The sequence below is a fragment of the Pinus tabuliformis genome, chromosome J, assembly GCF_031772625.1.
Source record: "Pinus tabuliformis cultivar Carrire ecotype Pingquan chromosome J, CPIR1, whole genome shotgun sequence".
NCBI lineage: Eukaryota > Viridiplantae > Streptophyta > Pinopsida > Pinales > Pinaceae > Pinus > Pinus tabuliformis.
In genome coordinates this window covers 579,580,985-579,605,085 of record NC_142295.1, presented here as the reverse complement: position 1 = coordinate 579,605,085, position 24,101 = coordinate 579,580,985, and the positions used below count along the sequence as shown (strand labels likewise).

Below are 24,101 nucleotides of genomic sequence, written 5' to 3'. Positions count from 1 at the left end.
CTTACGAAACTTCTCCATAACAAAATTCTTTAACTTCTTGTATTTGTGGGACAAACATTGAGGTAAATATTTCATTTTTGCATCCATTTGTTGTTTTGTCTCATCCATGATTTCTTTCTTTCACTCATGCCTTCGTTGAAGATACGTTTAGACCATCCCCCTACTCCCATTTGCTCAATTATTTTTAGCTACCACGCACCATAATAATTGCTTCGATGGGAGCTGTTCCTGTTTCACTCAACATTATCTCATAAGGAACCAAACTTTTTATTTTGAACTTGCTCATGATCAAACGTTTTTGGATTTCTCAATTTGCTTCCATTTTGAGACAGGGACGCTGCTAGCCCATAGTTCACACCCATATAATATCACTGGACAAACTAGGAGCCCAAAAAGTACTTTAATCGTTTTCTAATCCCATAATTCTGCCTCCCTACATCTATTTTGAAGAGTATATAATGCTTTCCACCTTCCTAAAATTCTCTTCTTTCTGCAGTTCTCCCAATTAAGCTTGTTGCTGAAATCAATCCCGAGGTACTTGTATTCATTTACATCTTTAAGAATGTTGCCTTCAAAGAAGAACGTACACTGGCTCTGCTTCCTTTTTTTAGAAAATCATTGTTTTGGTATTGCTGGTATTGACTTGTGTCCCCACTGCTTTACAAAAATGCTCAAGGGCATATAGGTGCATCTGCAATCCCTGGGCCGATTTAACAATCAATACAATATCATCGACATATAAAAGAAGCTTGATCACAAACTCCCCCAACAGAAGACCATCCCCACCTTGCAAATTAGCCACTCTTAGTAACACTTTTCCATTATTATCCATCTCTATAAATCATATGAAAGACACTTTTTGAGATTTAACTTTACCACCAAAATAATTCTAAACCATTTACAAAAGTTAAATTTCCACTCTAACAAAATCAGTCATATGTCGTGCTATAGAGTGTGGAATCAATCATCTAAAAACCAACTATCAATCAACTTCGTGTGTGATTTAACCCTATTCCATTATATTATTTATTAATTAATTGACTTTAAATGTTTTTATTTATTTTAAAAATAATTATTATTATCATGTGTAATCCCTGGGCCGATTTAACAATCAATACAATATCATTGACATATAAAAGAAGCTTTATAACAAACTCCCTCAATAGACCATCCCCACCTTGCAAATTAACCACTCTTAATAACACTTTTCCATTGTTATCCATCTCTATAAATCATATGAAAAACACCTTTTTAAATTTAACTTTACCACCAAAAAAATCATATGAAAGACACTTTTTTAGATTTAACTTTACCACCAAAATAATTCTAAACCATTTACAAAAGTTAAATTTCCACTCTAACAAAATCAACCCTATGTCATGCTATAGAGTGTGGAATCAATCATCTAAAAACCCACCATCATCAATCATCTAAAAACCCACCATCAATCAACTTCGTGTGTGATTTAACCCTATTCCGTTGTATTATTTCTTAATTAATTGACCTTAAAATAATAATTATTATTATCCTCAATTTTATTTCAAGGTTGCAACGTTTCCCACTTTCTAGCTTTCTCGTTCTTTTCGGTCCCATGCGTATAAGCTATACTCAAAACGTAGCAACTGTTACCATCTGAAAGGCGCCATAGTCATAAAATTTCGCTGTGTGTGGATTTGGTTTTCGTTATGGTTGTTGGTGGGCGCGTGGTGTGATGGAGGAGAAGGAATGGGCCGAGGTTTGGGTTTCGGTTTGAGTTTTAGTGTGAGAGCACGGTCGTCGTTGTTGTGCCCGTCCCTTCCATCTCATAAAAATATTCTTCCTTCCTTCAACTTTCTCAAAAACACATTTGCATCAGAATCCTATTATTATTCTTCTCTTTCAAATCTCAAATACAGAAGAAGAAGAACAAAAGGACTAATCTGTGGCAGAGAGGGTAGCAGAAAGGGGATGAGCAGAATGGTGTGCGCTAGCAGTGTGAAGGAAAGCATCGAGTTAACAGAGCTGGAGAAGAAAATATTCGATAGACTAAAGGAGGTGCTGCGCCAGTTCAATCTTCAAACACAACTCCGCGTCGCAGGAGGTTGGGTTCGTGATAAGGTATTTTCTGTGCTTTCCTTAAAATTCAGCAACAGATTTTCTGTGCACCGACAATCAGAATTTAAATTAAGTAGGCCTGTTGAATATAACCCTCCATGAGTTAGATTTCGAAGCCATAGAATACGAGAGTGAGAGTTTTAATAGAGATTAGAGAAGGATCGAACATCGTTTTTGGCTTGAAACCTATTTCAAGATAGTTATAATTGGGCCATTGGCTTCATTGGATAAGCTTGAAATATATAATATTTTCCTTCAATTTTGAAACACATGCATGTAACCGTTTTTCCCCGCTTCAACTGTTGATTATATCGTCAATGCCGACTGTAAAAAGGTGGTCTCGCACCACCCCTATTTCCTTCCCCCCACACCCCCCCTCCCGGTTCTTCCCCAGACATCAAATTTTTTATATTTGATGCCTAAGCTTAATGGCTTTACACAATTTCCAGCTTTACACTAAATTTCTCTCACTCTTTTTTCTCTAAATGCTTGCCGTTTTTATACTGGATTTTCCTATCAATCCTGGACATCTAATTATCACGATTTAAGTTCCTTTCCACTGCTTCTAAATTATTTTCCTTTATATGGGTTTCAACTACTACTAAACTAATTTGCTTTATATTATTTTCAAGCATACAGAACACAAAGCTGATGATTGTTGTATGATAAACAGTTAAATGTATGCTCTACCGCTTCCTCAACATCCACCACGTTGAATAGTTTGGAATTGATTGGCTGCCTTTAGGCTTTTACAGGAGCACTTGACTGTGAGTGGAAGTGCTCTACTCCTTTATAAACTGTATCCTGAATTGTTGCAAGCTTTAGTTGTCTCATCCCTCCAGTAATAATCCGTCTGAATATCTGTAAATGTCTTTCTTAACTGTAATTCCCTCTTCAATTGGTGCACTTGCTTCCCTTGCAGTAACCAAGGAGAGCTTCTGTTTTGATATTCTGATGGCAGAAGCAGACTAAGGAAACTGTGGGAACATTTTGCTTTTGATGAAAAATAATGGCATGAGAAAGCTTCTGTTTTGATATTCTGATGGCAGAAGCAGACTAAGGAAACCATGGGAATTTTTTTTCTTTTGATGAAAAATAATGGCATCAATAATCCTGCTGGGTGATCATAGATTATACACCCCCTTTTGCCTGTTACCCACCAAAATGGGTAGCCATATCGGAGGATTTTTTCTCCTATCTTGGTCTGCCAGCCAGCCAGCAGCCCTATGCATTGCTCAGTGATTGTGATATGCTACATTCCTTCACCATCTGCTTAGGTCATTAACCTCTCACCATCTGCCATTCTTCTTGAATGAATGTGGGCTATCACTTGGTAGGTACTTTAACCATTTTGCAATTAAGTGCTTTTACTTAATGTTTTGGACATTCTAACATGGATAAATGGGTGATATGGATGATTGGCTGATCTTGACTGCAAATTTGTTCTCTCACCTAACCAGGGGGGTTAGTCTTTAGCCCTAGTCCAGTGGGACCTCTTCTAAGGCCATAGGGTTATAGGAGGGGCACTACTTGGAAGACATGGATTTGAAGTAGCGTGTCCATCCTTTGGGTTAATTGTCGTTGGTTCATTTGGATTTGACACTCACACATCCACATCTTTGAATAGAGCTGAAAAACTTTGCCCTGGAGGTTGATGCAACTACAAGAATGAAAAAGCATAAGATGGCCACACCAAAAGAAAAAGAAAAGTTAAAATGCAAAAGATGTTTGGGACACATTAGTGCGTGGGCAAAAGCCTAGCATGAGCTCTATGCCCTCATTAGCCATCACCCGGTTCTTGAGCACTTAATGCTTTATCTCATCATAACAGACCATGGCATGTCCCAACTCAGGATGTGGACCTCCATTAGTTGGTCCCTTGACCATGGCACTTGGCATCCCCTCTGCTGTCACCTATTCTCAGTGACACCTATGGATTGAAGGGTTGACCTTGGAAATACCTCCTCCCCTTAGGGGCTGGAAGCACCTAATAGGGTTGATTACATGGCCACCCCTACAAAGGTAGGAACCACTTTTACGAGATTTGGTCTAGTTAGATATTTGAAGGTGATCTCGGTTTGGAGTATTATTATGCCCTTAACAGTTAAGTATGGTCCAGTTAGATGCATTTATGGTTATTGCCCCTAATGAATGGCTACTTTCACTTGAATTTGAGATGGTTTTCCATAGAGTAGTTGAGGAATGTAAAAATTTCACCTACTGAAATTCTTATTATACTGTTTATTAAATTAACTGTTTATTGCTATGGCAACAACGGATTAATCACATTGCAATCTTCACAAATAAAAATATTGCGGAAGATAAACTGGAATCTAAGAAAATACTGGCATACACACACAAAAATATGACAGTTATTTTGGATTAAAGTCCCCGAAAAAACCCAACTTGGGAAAATCGGTGCAACAACTAAGGTTTTTATTATTGAGTAGCAGTGACAAATTATGCGTACAATAAATATTGCCAAACTGACGAATCTATTCAATAGGAATAATGGCAAAAAATTCTTTGAGAGAAATTACCCTCTCTTTGAGCAATCTCAACACTTGACTGCCTTTGAAAAGCTAGCTGTCCAACCAGCTCTGCACAAGCCCTGCGTCACCCTAGCGTAGTCCCTCAAACACTTTGCCTGAATCAACTGCCAATCTAGTCGTGTTGCGTGCTGCTGATTGAGAAACCGTCTCTCCAGGACTCGGGAAAACTTTCTTGGCCTCTGGAATTGAAAACGTCTTCCTCTTCAGCGGGATCAAATTGCCCACTTGAGGCGTCTTCCTCTTCAGCGGGATCAAATTGCCCACTTGAGGCTTTACGCTGCCTCTGTGCAGCCTCCTCGAGAAAATATCGACCTCCTCTTTCTGACTCTTCGGAACTGGAAAAATTCCTCCGAACTTGTTAAATTATGGTATGTTCTATGCTTAAGAGAAATTTACTTCAAATTTTCTTATTAGCCCAATATCAATTTCTAGAATTGCAATCACATCAACATGATAGTAAAATGCAGATAGAACATAAATGTAAATAGTGGAAGACAAGCCAAGACAAGAGACACAAGATGTGGCACCAGCCAGGGACAAACCCTAATGCGGGGAAACCCTTTGATCAATTCTTCTTATATTCTTCAATAATTCAGCAGAGAGAGAGAGATAGTATAATTACACAATTCTGTAATTTTATGACAGTAGCAACTAAACCCTAACCAACAAAGTCAAAGCTGGTCAAACAAGTCAACAATGACCTCAAGTCAACCTTAGTCAACTCGGCCTTGAAATGAAGGTCAAACAACAGTTAGTGAAAGTCAAAGTTTGCGGTCAATCCTCAACAATCAACGTTGGTCAAATATATGGTCAAATAGGTCAACGCTTTGCTGCCCAGGAATGTGGCTAGCCTAGGAGAGGCTGCCCAACCCAAATCGCAGTCGCAGTCACAGTCCCCTTCGCTGGTCAACGCAGTCAAAATACAACCCTGCTGCTCCACGGTCAACCCTAGTCAACGCTGCCCTAGATCAGACCTACGTCCTTCCTTCTTCCCATGTGTGAGTGTCTTCCTCCTCCTACGCATACCCAATCAGACTAGGAGAGAGAGGAATGAGATGATGAGATGAGTGCCATAATGCCACAAGGTCTCCTCCTTTTATATGCCACGTTGAGGATAAACTAGGGGTGTGAAACACTGTTTTGCTTGTTGGCTGACCTTGACAAATTGTCAAGAAATACAAATAAATTCATATCTCCATGAATACATGTCGGAATCAGATGATCGTTAGATCAATCCTACACCTCTCGATGAGAGGAATCCAAGAAAAATATTAGTTGCCATAAATAAGGTGACCCACATGGAGTTTGGCCCTAGTTGCCAATTTTAACACTCCCTCTCAACTAGGGAGAACTCCATCTGCTAATCCATTTGTCTGTCGGTACTATCTCTGCCATCAAATGCACTGCCCTGCATTGCTTTGCTTTGCTGAACTATGAAGAAAAAGTGATTGAGAATGTATCATACCATCCTCTACCGACCTGAAGTCAGTCCCAGATAAAAGAGTGTCTAATTGTCTAATAGCACTCTTACTAACCCAAAGTTAGTCCCAATGAAGAGAGTGTGTCATACCACTCTTATTGGTCCGAAATCAGTTCCAAAAGAGAGTGAGTTATATCACTCTTACTGACCCGAAGTCAGTTCCAATTGATCCCAGATCAATGTCATCCTAGCATAAGGAGTATGGTAGATACATGATGCGTCCATCGGTACTACTATGGTCCCTATCCTCATTTCCCTACTCATTGGCCAGATGAGAGGTACTTCCCATGAGTCCCAGACTGCATGGGTAGGATGTCTCAGCAGGAGAAGGATGAACTTCTCATCTTGCCTACATGTCGCCACGGGGTATCACAGGGGAAGGATGAACCATTTGTCCTGTACATAGCAAATCACTAGGGGAAGGCTGAACCACTCACCCTATGGTGCTCTTCTCCAAGAAGTTCTCTCCACGACTGTTCGTCGTTCTCAGAAAGGCAAGAATTTGACCTTTCTTAGGGGCTTCGTCAGAATGTCGGCGACCTGCTCATCAGTGCCAATATGATGGAGCCTTATCGCTCCTCGTTGTACCATATCTAACATAAAGTGGTACCTGATATCGATGTGTTTGAAGCGATCATGAAATACGAGATTCTTTGATAAACGAATCCCACTCTGGTTGTCGCAGAGGATCACGGTAGTATCCAACGTATGACCAAACAACAAACTAAAGAGCTTCCACAACCAGACAACTTCACAAGAGGCCATACTCACAACAATGTATTCGGCCTCAACGGTGCTCAAAGCCACCGACTTCTGCTTCCTACTCATACAGGATATCGAAGCAAAACACAAAGAGAAACAGCACTCGGAAGTGCTCTTTCGATCCACCACATTGCCTTCCTAATCAGCATTGGAATAACCATGCAACCTCACATCTCCGGCAGTGTATCTTAGTCCATGAGTGATTGTGTGCCGAAGATATCTCAGAAGATTCTTAGCACCAATCCAATGTGAGTGATGAGGCTCAACCATATATATTATATTGGCTCACCGTGTTGACTGCAAAACATATATTCAGACGGGAGTTCACCAAGAACATCAATGCTCCTATGAGTTGACGATACTCAGAAGCATTTCCCAACATAGGTCCGACAACACTATCACATAACTTCTTGAAGTTAAGCTCCATTGGGGTAGTCACGGGCTTGCAGTCCACCATACCAAATCTCTCCAATATCTTCACCACATATTTTCCTTGAGATAGGAAAATTTGTCCTGGCTTTTGCCAAACCTCTAGCCCTAGGAAATAATGCATCAGTCCTAGGTCCCTCATCTCAAATTCGGAAGCCAACTCCCTCTTACATTTGTGAATGAGAGGGTCTGCACCTGTCAGAAAGAGGTCGTCAACATACAACACCAGTATGAGAGGCTTATCATCTTCAACCTTAAAGTAAAGGTTCGGATCGACTTCACTCCTAGTGAATCCCAACTTCATCAAATAGCTATCGATCCTCTCATACCAAGCTCGGGGTGCTTGCTTCAGCCCATAGAGAGCTTTCTTCAACCTGCATACATGAGATTCCCGATTATGAATCTCAAACCCCTCAGGTTGTTCCACATAGACTTCCTCTTTAATCGAACCATGCAAGAACGCGGTCTTGACATCCATCTAATGTAGGTTCCATCCTTGCGAAGCAACAAGGGCTATGATCGAGCGGATGGTGGTGTATCGGGCAACAGGTGCAAATATCTCATCATAATCTACACCTTCCTTTTGAGAGAAGCCTCGAGCAACAAAGCGAGCCTTGTACTTTTCAACACTCCCATCAACTCCATGCTTGATTTTGTAAAGCCATTTCGAGGTGACAACTGTTTTGTCCTGGGGTCTGGGGACCACATCCCAGACATCATTCTTCATGATGGACTCGTATTCTTCATTCATAGCATCCTTCCATACTTGATGCTTTACAACTTCTTTGAACGATGTAGGCTCGTTTTGAATGATGGTGCTCATAATGGTCAAGTATCCCTGATACCTGGTTGGCTTCTTGCTTTCACAGAAAGTCCCTCTGGGTGCAATATGTCTCTCGGCATCTTCAAGAGTCCCCCTAAGCCATGAGGGCCTCTTCCTAGAAGAGGAAGGCTCTTGCGGAGGGGGATCAATAGGATCCATAGGTTCTTCAACATCGGGCATTGTTTCATCTTCCTTCTCATCCGGCTTCCTGGTGTCAGCTTCTTTATCTTTCCTTAGAATAGGAAGATTGTCAACCTTGCTAAGAGCCATATCTTCGTCAAAGGTGACATCATGACTTATTTCGACTTCCCTTTGACCAACCACATAGATTCTATAGCCCTTAGAATTTTCGCTATAGCCCACAAAGATTCCCTTCTTTCCAGATGCACCCAATTTGCTTCTTTTCTCTTTCGGCACATGAAAATATACAGGACTTCCAAAAATTCTAAAATGAGAGACATCAAGTTTCTTACCAGTGAACATTTCTTTGGGAGTCTTGGAATCCAATGCTTGATGAGGGCATCGGTTTTGAACATATACGGCGGTATTCGTAGCTTCGGCCCATAGAAACTTCGGAAGCCTTTGATCATGGAGCATGGAACGAACAACTTCCATAATTGTACGGTTCTTCCTTTCAGCCACACCATTCTACTCAGGAGTGTATGGTGTTGTGGTCTCCCTCTTAATGCCAACTTCTTTACAAAAGTCATGGAACTCATTGGATTCATACTCGGTCCCAGTATTAGTCCTTAAAATCTTGATCCTCTTCTTGGTTGATTCTCGATCAAGGCTTTGAAGTGACGGAACCAGGGGAACAATTCATCCTTCTTTTTCAAGAAGTATATACAAGTCTTGCGAGAATAATCATTTGTAAAAGTGAGATAATATAGATATCCTCCCAAAGAGTTCACAAGCATCATACCAGATATGTCGGAGTGAACCAACTGCAAAATGTCGGAAGTCTTTCTATGGCTTGAGGGGAATGGTCCCCTTTTGAGCTTTCCTTTGGCACATCCCAGACATACACCTTCATGCTCTACTTTGAACTCAGGCATCCCTGTCACCATCTGTCTCACATCAGGTAAAGCCTTATAATGAAGGTGGGCAAACCTCCGATGCCATAGTTCAAACTGTAGAGATGTGTCGCAAGACATGACTCCCAACGGACTTCCTCCAACTTGATATAAAGAGTCAACCCGGAACCCAAGAGTGAAAGCATCTTTAAAATTCTTTTTCCAAACATGTATCTTGCCATTGATGAATGCTACCTTGTAGCCTTTGTCTTCCATTGCCGAAATGGACACCAGGTTCTTCTTGAGATCAGGTACATATAAGACTTCTTGCAAATGAATTGTGTTACCCTGATTTAATTGAAGAGTAACATTCCCTACACCCTTTATGGGATAGGTGGAATTGTCTCCAAGAATAATCTCCAAGTTTGTCTCCTTCTCTATCAGATTAGAGAGAGCTTCCTTGTAACCAGTGAAGTGCCTTGAGGCACCACTATCAATAAGCCAATTGCCCAACGAGTCTGGAGGAGAGGTAGTGGAGAGGGCCAATATCAGATAATACTCATCTTGCTTATTGTTAACAACATTTGATTCATACTTGGAGTTCCTTGCTTTCTTGGAGGGTTGACCACTTCCTTGATTTCCCACATTCCTCTTTCCTTTGCCATTGAACCTGCCATTCCTTTGATTGTGGTTGGAGTTGCCCTTGGAGTGATTTTGATCATCATCATGTGATGTGTCCTTTCTATTTGGACACTCCCTCGCATAGTGGCCAAATTTATTGCAAACGAAGCATCTTCCCTTCCTTCCACCCTTCGATCCAGGCTTTCCTTTGAAATGACCTTTAGACCCAGAATTATTTCTCCTTTTGGCATGAGAGGAGAAAGCAGTGGGGTTGCCTTTGCTTGAAGGCATTTCTTGCTCCACCATCCTTGTCTCTTCTTGAATGCATCTCGACATCAATTCTTCAAATCTCAGAATTCGATCATTGTTGAGAAGAGTGGTTCTAAATATATACCATTCAGATGGGAGCCCTCCAAGGGTAGTGATAGTTAGTTCCCTGTCAGGAATGACTTCTCCAATCGATAGGAGATCATTCTTGATCTCAGTGATCCTTAAGAAGTAGGATTGAATATCCTCGTCCTTGCCCTTCTTAATATCCTTCAGCTTATTTTTGAGGAACAAAACTTGATTTGCATCACTAACTTTAAACAAGCTTATCAGTCTGTCGTAGATCTCCTTGGAGGTGTTCAACTCGGAAATGTAGGCCACCAGACACTTCTCAATTGAGTCTCGAATAATCTTATTCGCTTTGACTTCACCCTTAGTGTACTTGTTCTTTGTAGTAGCCGGTGCATTTGATGGAAGCTTCATAATTCTACCCCTCACATAGTCCAACACTTCTTGCTCTTCCAATGTCAGATCAAGAGACATATTCCATCCGTAATAGTCAAATTTCTCACAGAGTTTGTCTTCGGCTGGGAAGTGGGATGAGGAACCCATGAAGCCTTTTGACCTTTCCAACTGTCTTTGGTGATTGCTCTTTCACTCTTGCTTGGGCTTTGTCTTCACCTCAGCTTTGATACCATGTTAAATTAGGGTATGTTCTATGCTTAAGAGAAATTTACTTCAAATTTTATTATTAGCCCAATATTAATTTCTAGAATTGCAATCACATCAACATGATAGTAAAATGCAGATAGAACATAAATGTAAACAGTAGAAGACAAGCCAAGACAAGAGACACAAGATGTGGCACCAGCCAGGGACAAACCCCAATGCGGGGAAACCCTTTGATCAATTCTTCTTATATTCTTCAATAATTCAGCAGAGAGAGAGAGAGATAGTACAATTACACAATTCTGTAATTTTATGACAACAACAACTAAACCCTAACCAACAAAGTCAAAGCTGGTCAAATAGGTCAACAATGACCTCAAGTCAACCTTAGTCAACTCGGTCTCCAACAACAAGTATAGTGTTAATTTTAGGTATGTTCTATGCCGATAGCAAATTTACTTCAATTTTCCATATTAGCTCAATATCATTTCTAGATTAGCAATCACATTTAGCATGATAGTAAAATGCAGATAGAACATAAACATAAATCGTAGAAGACAAGCCAAATACAAGAGGACACAAGATGTGGTGCCAGCGAGGGACAAATCCCAATGTGGGGAAACCCTTGATCAATTCCCAGGGACAAATCCCAATGTGGGGAAACCCTTGATCAATTCTTCTTATATGTTCTTCAATAGTTCAACAGAGAGAGAGATAGTACATATACATCAGAAGTCAACATTTTGACTTAGCTAAATAAGAGTAGAGATCTTCTCTAAGAAGATGGCACATGAGGTAGCTGATTTGAACTCAAGTGAAGGCATATTGCTTCAACTAATCCTCCAAGGTGACTCCATCACCATGCAACACCCATCACTGTGCTGCACTTCATCATCGTGCTACACCCCTCACTGCGTTGCACCCAATCATTGAGCTGCTCTTAATCACTATGCTGCTTCCCATTACTAAGCAGTACCACATCATCATGTTGTACTCATCATCAACAAGCTGTTGCAATGCATCATGCTGCTGCTATATCTACATGCCCATCATCACCATGCTGTACCATTGTGCTGCCCCATACTTGTGCTGCACCATATTGCACTACACTGCACCCATCCTTACTGTCACCTATACGCTGCACCACTATCATTGTGCACTATGCTACACCATTCATCATGTTGCACTAATCATTGTTACAGCTAAACATGCTGTCTCTAACACCATGCTGCATCCAACATACCCTCATCCATGCTTGCTGTAATATATATCATTATGTTGCACATACAACATCCAATATGCTACAAACTATTTACACTTATCAGCCTTAGCTGCTTGCTATGGCTTGCAAGCTAGCAAAGCAGCCAGGCTATGGTTGTTTAGGCTTTTTTCATATTCAGGCTGCAGAGAGCTTCTCTAGGACAGCAACCAAGTCCTCTAACAGTCTTCCTTAACTACTTCTAACAACCCTCCTAAACTGCTTCCAACAGTCCTCTTAAATAGCCTCGAACATCTCTCCTAAACAGTCTCTAACAACCCTCCTAAACAACCTCTAACAACCCTCCTAAACAGTCCTCCTTAACTGCGAATAAGTTCCCTCCATGGACTACGTCTAGGGCACCAACACGACACATAAGACCAACATATTAGGGATCTCTTTAAGGGCCTAGATAAGGCAGCGTGTGCAACATTAAGGTCTCCACCATGGCTGCATTTAGGGCTTCAACTTGACTGCATTTAGGGCTTCACCTTGACTGTGTTCTAGATCTAGGGCATGCGTAGAGCTAGGGCATCATCTTCTAGGAGCTGCGTAGATCCTTCTTACCCATGGCAACATCTAGGGCAACTCTTCTTAGGGCAACGTATCTCTTAGGATCTCTCCTCCCACCAAAACCCAAAGACAAGTGGAGAGGAAGAGATCACAAGAAGAGTGTGTGAAAATGACTAGCAAGCCACCTCTTTTTATACTAAAACGTTGAGCACAAGTGGGGGCAATTTGGTTGCTGGCCGACCTTGACGAATTGTCCCATAACACAAATAAATTCATATCTCCATGAATACATGTTGGAATCGGATGATCTTTAGATCAATCCTACACCTCTCGATGAGAGGAATCCAAGAAAAATATCCGCTGCCATAAATAAGATGACCCACATGGAGTTTGGCCCTAGTTGCCAATTTTAACATACAGGCAGCCCAAAACGGTGTTGAAATGAAGGTCAAACAGCAGTCAACGCTAGTCAATCTTCAACAGTGAATGCTAGTCAAATATATGGTCAAACAGGGCAACGCTTTGCTGCCCAGGAATGCGGCTAGCCTAGGAGAGGCTGCTCAACCCAAATCACAGTCAAATAGTCCTCTTCGTTGGTCAACGCAGTCAAAATACAACCTTGCTGCTCCACGGTCAACCCTAGTCAATGTTGCCCTAGATCAGACCTGCGTCCTTCCTTCTTCCCACGTGTGAGCGTCTTCCTCCTCTTACGCATACTCAATCAGTGTAGGAGAGAGAGGAATGAGATGATGAGATAAGTGCCATAATGCCACAAGGTCTCCTCCTTTATATGCCACATTGAGGATAAGCTGGGGGTGTGAAACACTGTTTTGCTTGCTGGCCAACTTTGACAAATTGTCAAGAAATACAAATAAATTAATATCTCCATGAATACATGTGGGAATCGGGTGATCGTTAGATCAATCCTACACCTCTCGATGAGAGGAATCCAATAAAATATCAACTGCCATAAATAAGGTGACGCACATGGAGTTTGGCCCTAGTTGCCAATTTTAACATGATTCACTTTCTCAGCCCCTCTCTGCCTCACTTCTTTGGTTCGAATGCTTTCGGCAACTGCTGTTGCTCTCTGGATAAATCGAACTGCCCAAGGAAATCGATCTCAAGTGTCACAAGTGTGTTCTTCCATCTACCCATCCACTTCTTTTTATAATCTCACTGTGGGACTCCAATGACCAAGATTAAATCTTAATCAATAGCTGAGATTATTTCCTTGTCGATCTGTGTGAGTTTCTATATAATTCTCACATTTCTCATTTAATACTGATTAATTAACTAGTTTTCCTAAGTTTAGAGTTAGGAAATATTTAAAAATTGGTTAAGAATCTAATTAAGACACTTCTAGGTGGAATTTCCAGAAACGATTTCTGGGTTTTGGAGAACTCTTGTGTTTTAGCCTCTCCACAAAGTCTCGAGATTAGAACACCTTCGATGCTACAAAAACTAACACACTCTTAGCGAGGAAGGTGTGTTAGTGTTGAACTGCTCCAACACCTTGTCTCTGCATCATCCTCCATACGTTGCTGATGTCTGGCCACTGTGACTGCTTGCCACTACCCACCAACCATTGCGCAACTCTGATGCTGCATTTGTGCTGCTGCTGACTCTGCTATATTGCTGCCAACTCTGCATCTGCACTGCAACTCCCTCCCATCTGGTGCTTCTGCTACTGCAATTGAGAAGCATCCAAAATACTGAACCAACTGCGCCTTTGTCTGCATTTGTCTCCTGAGCATCTGACTGCCACTAGCCTCTGCACTGTCCACTGAAGAATTTGCGCTGTTGCTAACTCTGCACCAAGCTACCTGCTCTGCTGTCAACACTGCATCTGCGCTTCCCAGCACTTGACTGCAACTAGTCTGCGACTGTCACTTTGGAATCTCACTGTATCACTGACACTGATCCATCTTGCTACTAAATATTGTGGGCCTCTGTAGCAAGGTAATGATCCATGAGGAAGACACCTCGATGGACCCTGCCCAACCTTTGCCCAACTCTGGGACTATAACTCCATATCGCCCACCTCACTCCTGGAGGTATAACTGTAATCATGGTGGAGTCTTCCTCCAGCCTGGAGGACAACTTATCTATCTTAGTGGATGCTGTTGCTTGGTCATGCTTCTCCTGCTTGTCTTTCTTCTTGAGAGGACACTGGATACTGTAGTGGCCAAACTCGACACACCTGAAGCACTTGACCTTAGGTCCTTTTTCTTCTTCTCCACCTATCCCTCACTCGGGCCCTTCTTCGCTTTGCAGCTCGCACTAGACACCTTGTACTTCCACCGACACTTGTCCCCTGTAACTGGAAGTCAATCTGCTGCCCAAATCTGCATTCTGGCTAACTCGCACAACCTCTTCTGTTAATCTTGTACGACCATCTCTGAAAAGCTGCAAAATTTGTGAAACTAAAAAATTAGGATGGAAATCTCCTTCTTTCTCCTGCTCGGTTGCTAGCTTTGCTATTTGCACTCCCTCTTGGAGTGAGAAAATATGCTTTCAGCAACTGCTTGCTACAATTGGAACTATTGGAATTCTTAACTAGAAATCCTCTGAAAGGTATTCCCTTTGTGTGTGCACTTTCTCTTCCACCCGACGTTGATTCTATTCTAGCAATTGCTGCAAAACACTTTTGCGTCCAAACAAGGAATCTGCTCAGCGAAAATACTGGATTGCTACTCCCTCTGTCTGCTGGAATCACTCGATCTGGCAAGCCAAATTTTTCTGCCAACCTACACTGAAAAATCAAATTGCCCAACAATTCGCACTGCCTGGCTAGGCACTACGCAACCCCAAAAATTTGTCTTGCTGCTCCCTCTGAACAACGAATTTATTCTATCGCTCTTGAGCTTACCCGTATGATCAAAATCGATCTGGTACCATGTGAAAATTTCACCTGCTTAAATTTTTATTGCAACAAATGGAATTAATTCTTCTAATTGTTAATTAAATTAACAGTTTATTGCTATGACAACAACGAATTAATTACACTGCAATCTTCACAAATAAAAATGCCGCGGAAGATAAACTGGAATATGAGAAAATACTAGCGCACACAAAAAATATGACACTGTTATTTTGGACTAAAGTCCCCAAAAAAACCAACTTGGGAAAACTGGTGCAGCAACTGTGGGTTTGTATTAGTAAGCAACAGTGAGAAATTCTGAGTACAATAAATATCGCCAAACACGCAAATCTATTCAAGAGGAATATTGGCAAAAATTCTCTGAGGGAAATTACTCTCTCTCCAAGTAATCCCAGCACTTGATTACCTCTGAAAAGCTAGCCGTTAAACCAACTCTGTGCAGGCCCTGCGTCACCCTAGCGTAGTCACTCAAACGCTCTACTTGAATCATTTGCCAATCTAGTTGTCCTGCCTGTTGTTGATTGAGAAACTGCCTCTTCAACACTCTAGAAAACTTTCTTGACATCTGGAATTGGAAATGTCCTCCTCTTTAGTTGGATCGAATTGCCCTCTTGAGGCTTTGCGCTGCCTCTGCACAACCTCCTGGAGAAAATCTCGGCCTCCTCTTTTTGACTCTCCGAAACTAGAAAAATTCCTTTAGGCTCACTGTCTCTGCCGCTCTCTGCTTCCCTTCTTTGGCTTGAACTCTTCTGTCAACTGTTGTTGCTCTCTGGAGAAATCGAACTGTCCAAGGAAATCGATCTCAAGTGTCACAAGTGTGTTCCTCCATCTACCCATTGACTTCCTATAATCTCACTACGGGACTCCAACGACCAAGATTAAATCTTAATCAATGACTGAGATTATTTCCTTGTCGATCTGTGTGAGTTTCTAGATAATTCTCACCTTTCTCAATTAATATTGATTAATTGATCAATTTTCCTAAGTTTAGACTTAAAAATATTTAATTTGTTAATAACCTATTTGAGACACTTCTAGGTGGAATTTCCAGAAACGATTTTTGGGTTTCGGAGAACTCTTGTTTTTTAGCCTCTCCACAAAGTCTCGAGACTTGAACAACTCCGATGCTACAAAACTAACACTCCCTCTTTGTGAAGAAGGTGTTTTAGTGTTGAACTGCTCCAACACCCTGTCTCTGCATCATCCTCCATATGCTGCTGATGTCTAGCCACTGTGACTGCCTGCCACTGCAGACCAACCATTGCGCAATTTTGACGCTGCATCTGTTTTGCTGCTGACCCTGCTATACTGCTGCCAATGCTGCATCTGCACTGCAACTCCCCCTCATCTGTTGTTACTACTACTGCAACTGAGAAGCATCCGAAATATTGAATCAACTGTGCCTCTGTGTTGTATCTGTCTCCTGAGCATCTGACTGCTACTAGCCTCTGCATTGTCCATTGAAGAATTTGCGTTACTGCTAACTTTGCACCGAGCCACCTACTCTGCTGTCAACACTGCATCTGTGCTCCTCAGCACTTGACTGCAACTAGTCTGCGACTGTCACTCTCGAATCATACTGTATCACTAACACTGATTCATCCTGCTACTGAATATTGTGGGCCCTTGTAGCAAGGTAATTATCCATGAGGAAGATACCTCAATGGACCTTGCCCAACCTCTATGCAACTTTGGGACTATAATTCCATATCGCCCCACCTCACTCCTGGAGGTATAGCTGCAATCATTGCGAAGTCTTCCTCTAGCTTGGAGGAAAACTTATTTATCTTTGCGGACGCTGCTGCCTGGTTCCGCTTCTCCAACTTGTCCTTCTTCTTGAGAGAACACTAGATGCTGTGGTGGCCAAACTTGCCACACCTGAAGCACTTGACCTTAGATAGGTCCTTCTTTTTCTTCTTCTCCCCCTGTCCCTCACTGGGACCCTTCTTCGCTTTGCAACTCGCACTAGACAACTTGTACTTCCATCGACACCTATCCCCATTAATTGGAAGTAGATCTGCTACCTAGATCTACATTTTGGCTAACTCGCACAACCTCCTCTGGCAATGTCATATGACCATCTCTCAAAAGCTACAAAATCTGCGAAACTCAAAAATTGGGATGGAAATCTCCTTTTTCCTGCTTGCTTGCTAGCTCTGCTATTCACACTTCCTTTTGGAGTGAGAAAATTTGCTTTCAGCAGTTGTCGACTGTAACTAGAACGATGTACTTTTGAACTAGAAAACCTCTGAAAGAAATTCCCTCTATGTGTGCACTTTCTCTTCCACTCGACACTGATTTTTCTTTAACAACTGCTGCAAAACCCTTCTGCGCCCACACAAGGAATCTGCTCAGCAAAAATACTAGATTGTTGCTCCCTCTGCCTATTGGAATCACTCAATCTGGCAAGCCAAATTTTTCTGCCAACCTGAACTGAAAAATCGAATTGCCCAACAATTTGCACTGCCTAGCTAAAAACCCAACTTGGGAAAACCGGTGCAACAACTGAGGGTTTTTATTATTAAGTAGTAGTGAGAAATTCTGAGTACAATAAATATCGCCAAACCGACAAATCTATTCAAGAGGAATACTGGCACAAATTCTCTAATGGAAATTACCCTCTCTCCGAGCAATACTGACACTTGACTGCCTCTGAAAAGCTAGCCGTCCAACCAGCTCTGCGTAGGCCCTACATCACCCTAGCGCAGTCCCTCAAATGCCCTGGCTGAATCAGCTGACAATCTAGCCGTCTTGCCTGGCTAACTGAGAAATTGTCTCTCTGGCACTGTGGAAAATTTTCCTGGCCTCTGGGACTGAAAACATCTTCCTCTTCAACTGGATTGAATTACCCTTTTGAGGCTCTGTGTTGCCTTTGCGCAACCTCCTGGAGAAAATCTTGGCCTCCTCTATCTAATTCTCCGGAACTGGAAAAATTCTTGCTGACTCACTATCTCTGCTCCTCTCTGCTTCCCTTCTCTGGCTCAAACTCTTCCGACAATTGTTGCTGCTCTCTGGAGAAATCGAACTGCCCAAGGAAATCGATCTCAAGTGTCACAAGTGTGTTCCTCCATCTACCCATCGACTTCTTATAATCTCATTGTGGGACTCCAACGACCAAGATTAAATCTTAATCAATGGCTGAGATTATTTCCTAGTCGATCCGTGTGAGTTTCTAGATAATTCTCACATTTCTCAATTAATACTGATTAATTAACCAATTTTCCTAAGTTTAGACTTAGGAAATATTTAAAAATTGGTTAATAATCTAATTGAGACACTTCTAGGTGGAATTTCCAGAAATGATTTCTGGGTTTTGGAGAACTCATGTGTTTTAGCCTCTCCACAAAGTCTTGAGACTAGAACACCTTCGATGCTACAAAATCTAACACTCCCTCTTATCAAGGAAGGTGTTCTAGTGCTATAATTGCTCCAACACCCTATTTCTGCATCATCCTCCATATGGTGCTGATGTCTCACCACTGTGATTGCCCACCATTGCCCACCAACCACTGCGCAACTCTGATGTTGCATCTGTGCTAGTGTTGATCTTGCTATACTGCTGCCAACTCTGCATCCGCACTGCAACTCCCTCTCATTCGTTGTTGGTGCTACTGCAACTGAGAAGCATCTGAAATACTAAATCCACTGTGCCTTTGTGCTGCATCTGTTTCCTGAGCATCTGACTGCTAATAGTCTCTGCACTGACCACTGAAGAATCTGCATTGTTGCTAACTCTGCACTGAGCCACTTGCTCTGCTGTCAACACTGCATTTGCACTCCTCAACACTTGACTGCAACTAGTCTACGACTATCACTTTGGAATCTGACTGTATCGCTAACATTGATGCATCCTGCTACTGAGTACTATGGTATTAAAATTGGCAAGTAGGGCCAAACTCCATGTGGGTCTCCTTATTCATGACAACTGGTATTTTTCTTGGATTCCTCTCGTTGAGAGGTGTAGGATTGATCTAAAGATCATCCGATTCCAACATGTATTCACGGAGATATGAATTTGTTTGTGTTATACAACAATTCATCAAGGTAGGCCAGCAACCAAATTGCCCCCATCTATCCTCAACGTTTTACTATAAAAGGAGGTGGCTTGCAAGTCATTTGGGACACACCTCTTGTGATCTCTTCCTCTCCACTTGTCTTTGGGTTTTGGTTGGGATGAGAGATCTTAAGATGTTACGCTGCCCTAGACCCTAACGCTGTCATGGAGGAGACACAGCTTCTTATACACTGCCAAGGAGAACCCTAATCACAGTCAAGGAGAAGCCATAGATGTGGAGGTGAAAGGGTTCTCTAAAGAGACCTACGCTGCCCTAAATGCAGTAATGGAAACACAACAAGGAGTGGCTAAAACACAGGTCTATAACAGACCCTAAGATGATGTCCTTAAATGCCCTAATGCTGCCCTAAACACAGTCATGGTGAAGAGACCTTAATGCTGTCTATAAGAGACCTATACGCTGCCTTATCTCAGCCCTAAAGGAGATCCCTAATACGCTGTCCTAGGCCGCAGTCAATAAGGGGTTTATCTACAACAAAAGGAGGCATTATGCAGTCCTAAGGAGAGCCCTAGTTGCAGTCCAGATTCGCTCTAACTGCTGGGCTTATTCCACACTAGAAGATGCCCTACATCCGCAATTGAAGAAGGCTTCAAGCATGCCCTAACTGCAGTCATGGAGGAAGCTGAATGATTCCTAATCTGTTTGGTCAAGCTTCAGGCAGATAAGGAAGGTCTGGAGGGGACTTGAATGACATGGTGAAGAGTGCTGAAGGGTATGCATTGAAGTCTGTCCTGCAAGGCGTGTTTGGACAACATATGTTAGGACTGTGTTGACAATAAATGCAAGAGCATTATTGTTGTATCACTGTGTTGAAGACCTTGGTACAGTGACCTTTGAAGCAACAAAAGGGGACTGTTAGAGGACAGTTAATATAGGCCCTTTGTTCAGTGACCTTGGTGGAGCTTCGTCATTGATGAGCTGATCATGCAAGAGAATATGAAGGGGCAGACTCACTTGTGAGCAGCAGAGGTTTATGATGCTAACTGAAGACTGTGTGTTAGGCCGCAGGCCATAACACCACAATCAATATTTCGTATGGGTATGAGGGCTTATATATGCCCACATCTTCAGCTATCCTAGGAGCTGTCTTATGAGACATTCTGCTGTGATCTCAGGCCATCTTGATGACTATTAGAGGGCTGTATGGTGCTGTTCCAATATGAGATGGACAAAGCTATAATCATGGGTTCATTGAGGATTAGATAGCTAGCTAGGTGCATCATGGTGATAGATGCAGCATGATGGATGCAGCATGATGAGATGCAACATGGTGATAGATGCAGCATGGTGATGGAATCACCTTAGAAGAATGTTTGCCTTCACCCGAGTTCAGAATTGCAGTCCATGTCCTCAGATCTGCAACCTCTTTATGTCATTTTCATGGTGAAGATCTCTGCTCTTATTTTGACAAGTCAAAGTGTTGACTTATGATGTATATGTACTATCTCTCTCTGCTGAACTATTGAAGAATATAAGAAGAATTGATCAAGGGTTTCCCCACATTGGGGTTTATCCCTGGCTGGCGCCACATCTTGTGTCCTCTTGTCTTGGCTTGTTTTCTGCGATTTATGTTTGTGTTCTATCTGCACTTTACTTTACCATCATGTTGATGTGATTGCTAAGCTGAATATTGGCTTTGGGCTAATATGAAAAACTGAAGTAAATTGCTCTAAGCATAGAACACACCTAAAATTAACAAGTGGGTCCCTGTAGCAAGGTAGTGATCCATGAGGAAGATACCTCAATGGACCCTGCCCTACCTGTGTGCAACTTTGAGACTATAACTCCATACACCCCACTTCACTCCTGGAGGTATAGCTGCAATCATGGCGAAGTCTTCCTTTAGCCTGGAGGACAACTTATCTATCTCTACAGACGCTGCCACCTTGTCCTGCTTCTCCTGGTTGTCCTTCTTCCTTAGAGGACACTGGATACAATACTAGCCAAACTCGCCACACCTGAAGCACTTGACCTTAGATAGGTCCTTCTTTTTTTTCTTCTCTCCCTGCCCCTGACTGGGACCCTTCTTTGCTTTGCAACTCGCACTAGACAATTTGTACTTCCACCAACATCTGTCCTCAGCCACTGGTAGTCTATCTGTTTCCCAGATCTGCATTTTGGCTAACTCGCACGACCTCCTTTGGCAATCTGGTACGACCATCTCTGGAAAGCTGGAAAATCTACGAAACTCAAAAATTGGGATGGAAATCTCCTTTTTCCTGCTCGGCTGCTAGCTCTGCTATTTGCACTCCCTTTTGGAGTGAGAAAATTTGCTTTCAGCAACTGTTGGCTGCAACTGGAACTATTGGACTTCTGAACTAGAAATCCTCTGAAAGAAATTCCCTATGTGTGTGCACTTTCTCTTCCACTTGACACTTATTCTGCTCTAGCAATTGCTGCAAAACCTTTCTGCGCCCAAACAAGGAATTTGCTTAGCGAAAATACTAGACTGCTGCTCCTCTGCATGCTGGAATCACTCAATCTGGCAAGCTGAATTTTTCTGCCAACCTGCACTGAAAAACCAAACTGCCCAGCAATTTGACTGTTTGGCTAGGCACTACGTAGCCCCCATAAATTTGTCTTGCTGCTCCCTCTGAACAACGAATTTCTTCTACCACTTCTAAGCTTCCCCGTCTGATCAAAATCGCTCTGATAGCATGTGAAAATTTTACTTACTGAAATTTTTATTGCAGCCATTGGAATTAATTCTTCCAACTATTAATTAAATTAGTAGTTTATTGCTACGACAACAACGAATTAATCACACTAGAATCTTCACAAATAAAAATACTGCAGAAGATAAACCAGAATCTGAGAAAACACTGACACACACACAATTATGACACAGTGATTTTGGACTAAAGTCCCTGAAAAAACCCAACTGGGAAAAACAGTGCAGTAGCTAAGAGTTTTTATTTTTAAGCGGTAGTGAGAAAGTTTGAGTACAATAAATATCTTGTAATGTGTTTTTCGGATTCATCGCATCCATGTTGATTTGAAGATTGACGTTTCGAGCCCTCAACTGAGGCTCATCATCAAGATCAAAATATGTGGAAAACTGATTAACACTTGGTGTATGATAAATAGGGATTGTGTTAGGGTTATAAAGAAAATGGCCGATAATGAAATAAATAATATGATTATTAAATAATTATTAAATAAAATAATAACTATTTATAATTATTAAATAAAATAATTAAATTGCTTTTTATATTTGGAGACTAATAGATGTGTAGTTATATATTATATGGTATTATGAGATGAATGTTCTAATATCAAATAATAGGATTAATCTTTGAATTTTTAAAATTAATGATTTTTTTTAAAATATTTTAATGAGAGATAAGGGGCCTAAGTATTACATAAAGGAATAATATTAAAAATAATAAATGAATAAGTAATTATATACAAAATTATGTTAAAAATACATATAAAAAAACCCAAGGGAGAGTTAATATAGGGTTAAAGGGATTACAAGTTACCAGATTTGGATTTTATTGTTGGGATCCAGTTTTTGCTTATGGCCCAACCTTCATCCCTATTTAGGTTTTTAGGATGTTTATTGATTTCAATGGCTTCTCTAAATTTTATGTGGAAATAGTGGTCAATTTTGGTGGGATGCGGGTTTCTTCAATACATATATGATGTTTAGATTTATTGGAATGCTCTGTTAATGCTGAGTTTTTAGATCGATTATGTTTAATGTTAGCGGAATGTTCAAGGGGATTTGGAGAACAAATAATTAGAGATATTAAATTAATGTGATTAGACGTAGAATTATTTGTGGTTTATTTCCTTTCTTTTTCGATCTAGTTAGAATCTGTGTAGAGGAAGAACGCTGTGAAGAGGTTGATTGGGATTCTGAATTCTATGTGTGATAACATGAACTCGAGTCCGAGTAATTAATCAGTTTGTTAATTTCGATATTTGCAAACTAATAGATGTGTATTTATATATTATATTGTATTATGAGATAAATGTTCTAATATCAAATAATTAAATGTTCTAATATCAAATAATAGGATTAATTTTTGATTTTTTAAAATTAATGAATTTTTTTAAATATTTTAATGAGAGATAAGGGGCCTAAGTATTAAATAAAGGAATGATATTAAAATTGTAAATATTAAAAATAATAAATGAATAAGTAATATCGCCAAATTGGCGAATCTATTCAAGAGGAATACTGGCAAAAATTATCTGATGGAAATTACCCTCTCTCTGAGCAATCCTGACACTTGATTGCCTTTGAAAAGCTAGCTGTCCAACCAACTCCGCGCAGGCCTTGTGTCACCCTAGTGCAATCCCTCAAACGCTTTGCCTGAATTAGCTTCCAATCTAGTTGTCTTGCCTATTGCTGATTGAGAAACTGTATCTTCGACACTCAAGAAAAAATTCCTGACCTTTGGAATTGAAAACGTCTTCCTCTTCAGTTGGATCGAATTGTCCTCTCGAGGCTCTGCTTTGCCTCTGTGCAACATCCTGGAGAAAATCTTGACCTCTTCTTTTTAACTCTCTGGCACTGGAAATGTCTTTGCCCCTCTCTGCTTCCCTTCTCTAGGTCGAGCTCTTCCGACAACTCCTGTTGCTCTCTGGAAAAATCGAACTGCCTAAGGAAATCCATCTTAAGTGTCACAAGTGTGTTCCTCCGTTTACCCAT

General features: G+C 41.3%; 1 protein-coding gene across 5 annotated transcripts in view; it reads left to right on the top strand.

Annotated features, from left to right (window-relative positions):
• The first annotated feature begins 1,577 nt into the window (after window positions 1-1,577).
• LOC149228306 (tRNA nucleotidyltransferase cca2-like) overlaps window positions 1,578-24,101 on the top strand; it is a 315,926-nt gene continuing 293,402 nt past the window's right edge. For 2 of the 5 annotated variants that reach the window (XM_089378147.1, XM_089378146.1), the window contains exon 1: window positions 1,579-2,097. In XM_089378147.1, coding sequence (XP_089234273.1) covers window positions 1,726-2,097 — 372 coding nt within the window. In that variant the 5' untranslated portion in view covers window positions 1,579-1,725. Of the gene's footprint in view, window positions 2,098-24,101 lie in introns of all 5 variants that reach the window. The other 3 variants (XR_016247860.1, XM_089378145.1, XM_089378148.1) reach the window with 2 other exon arrangements.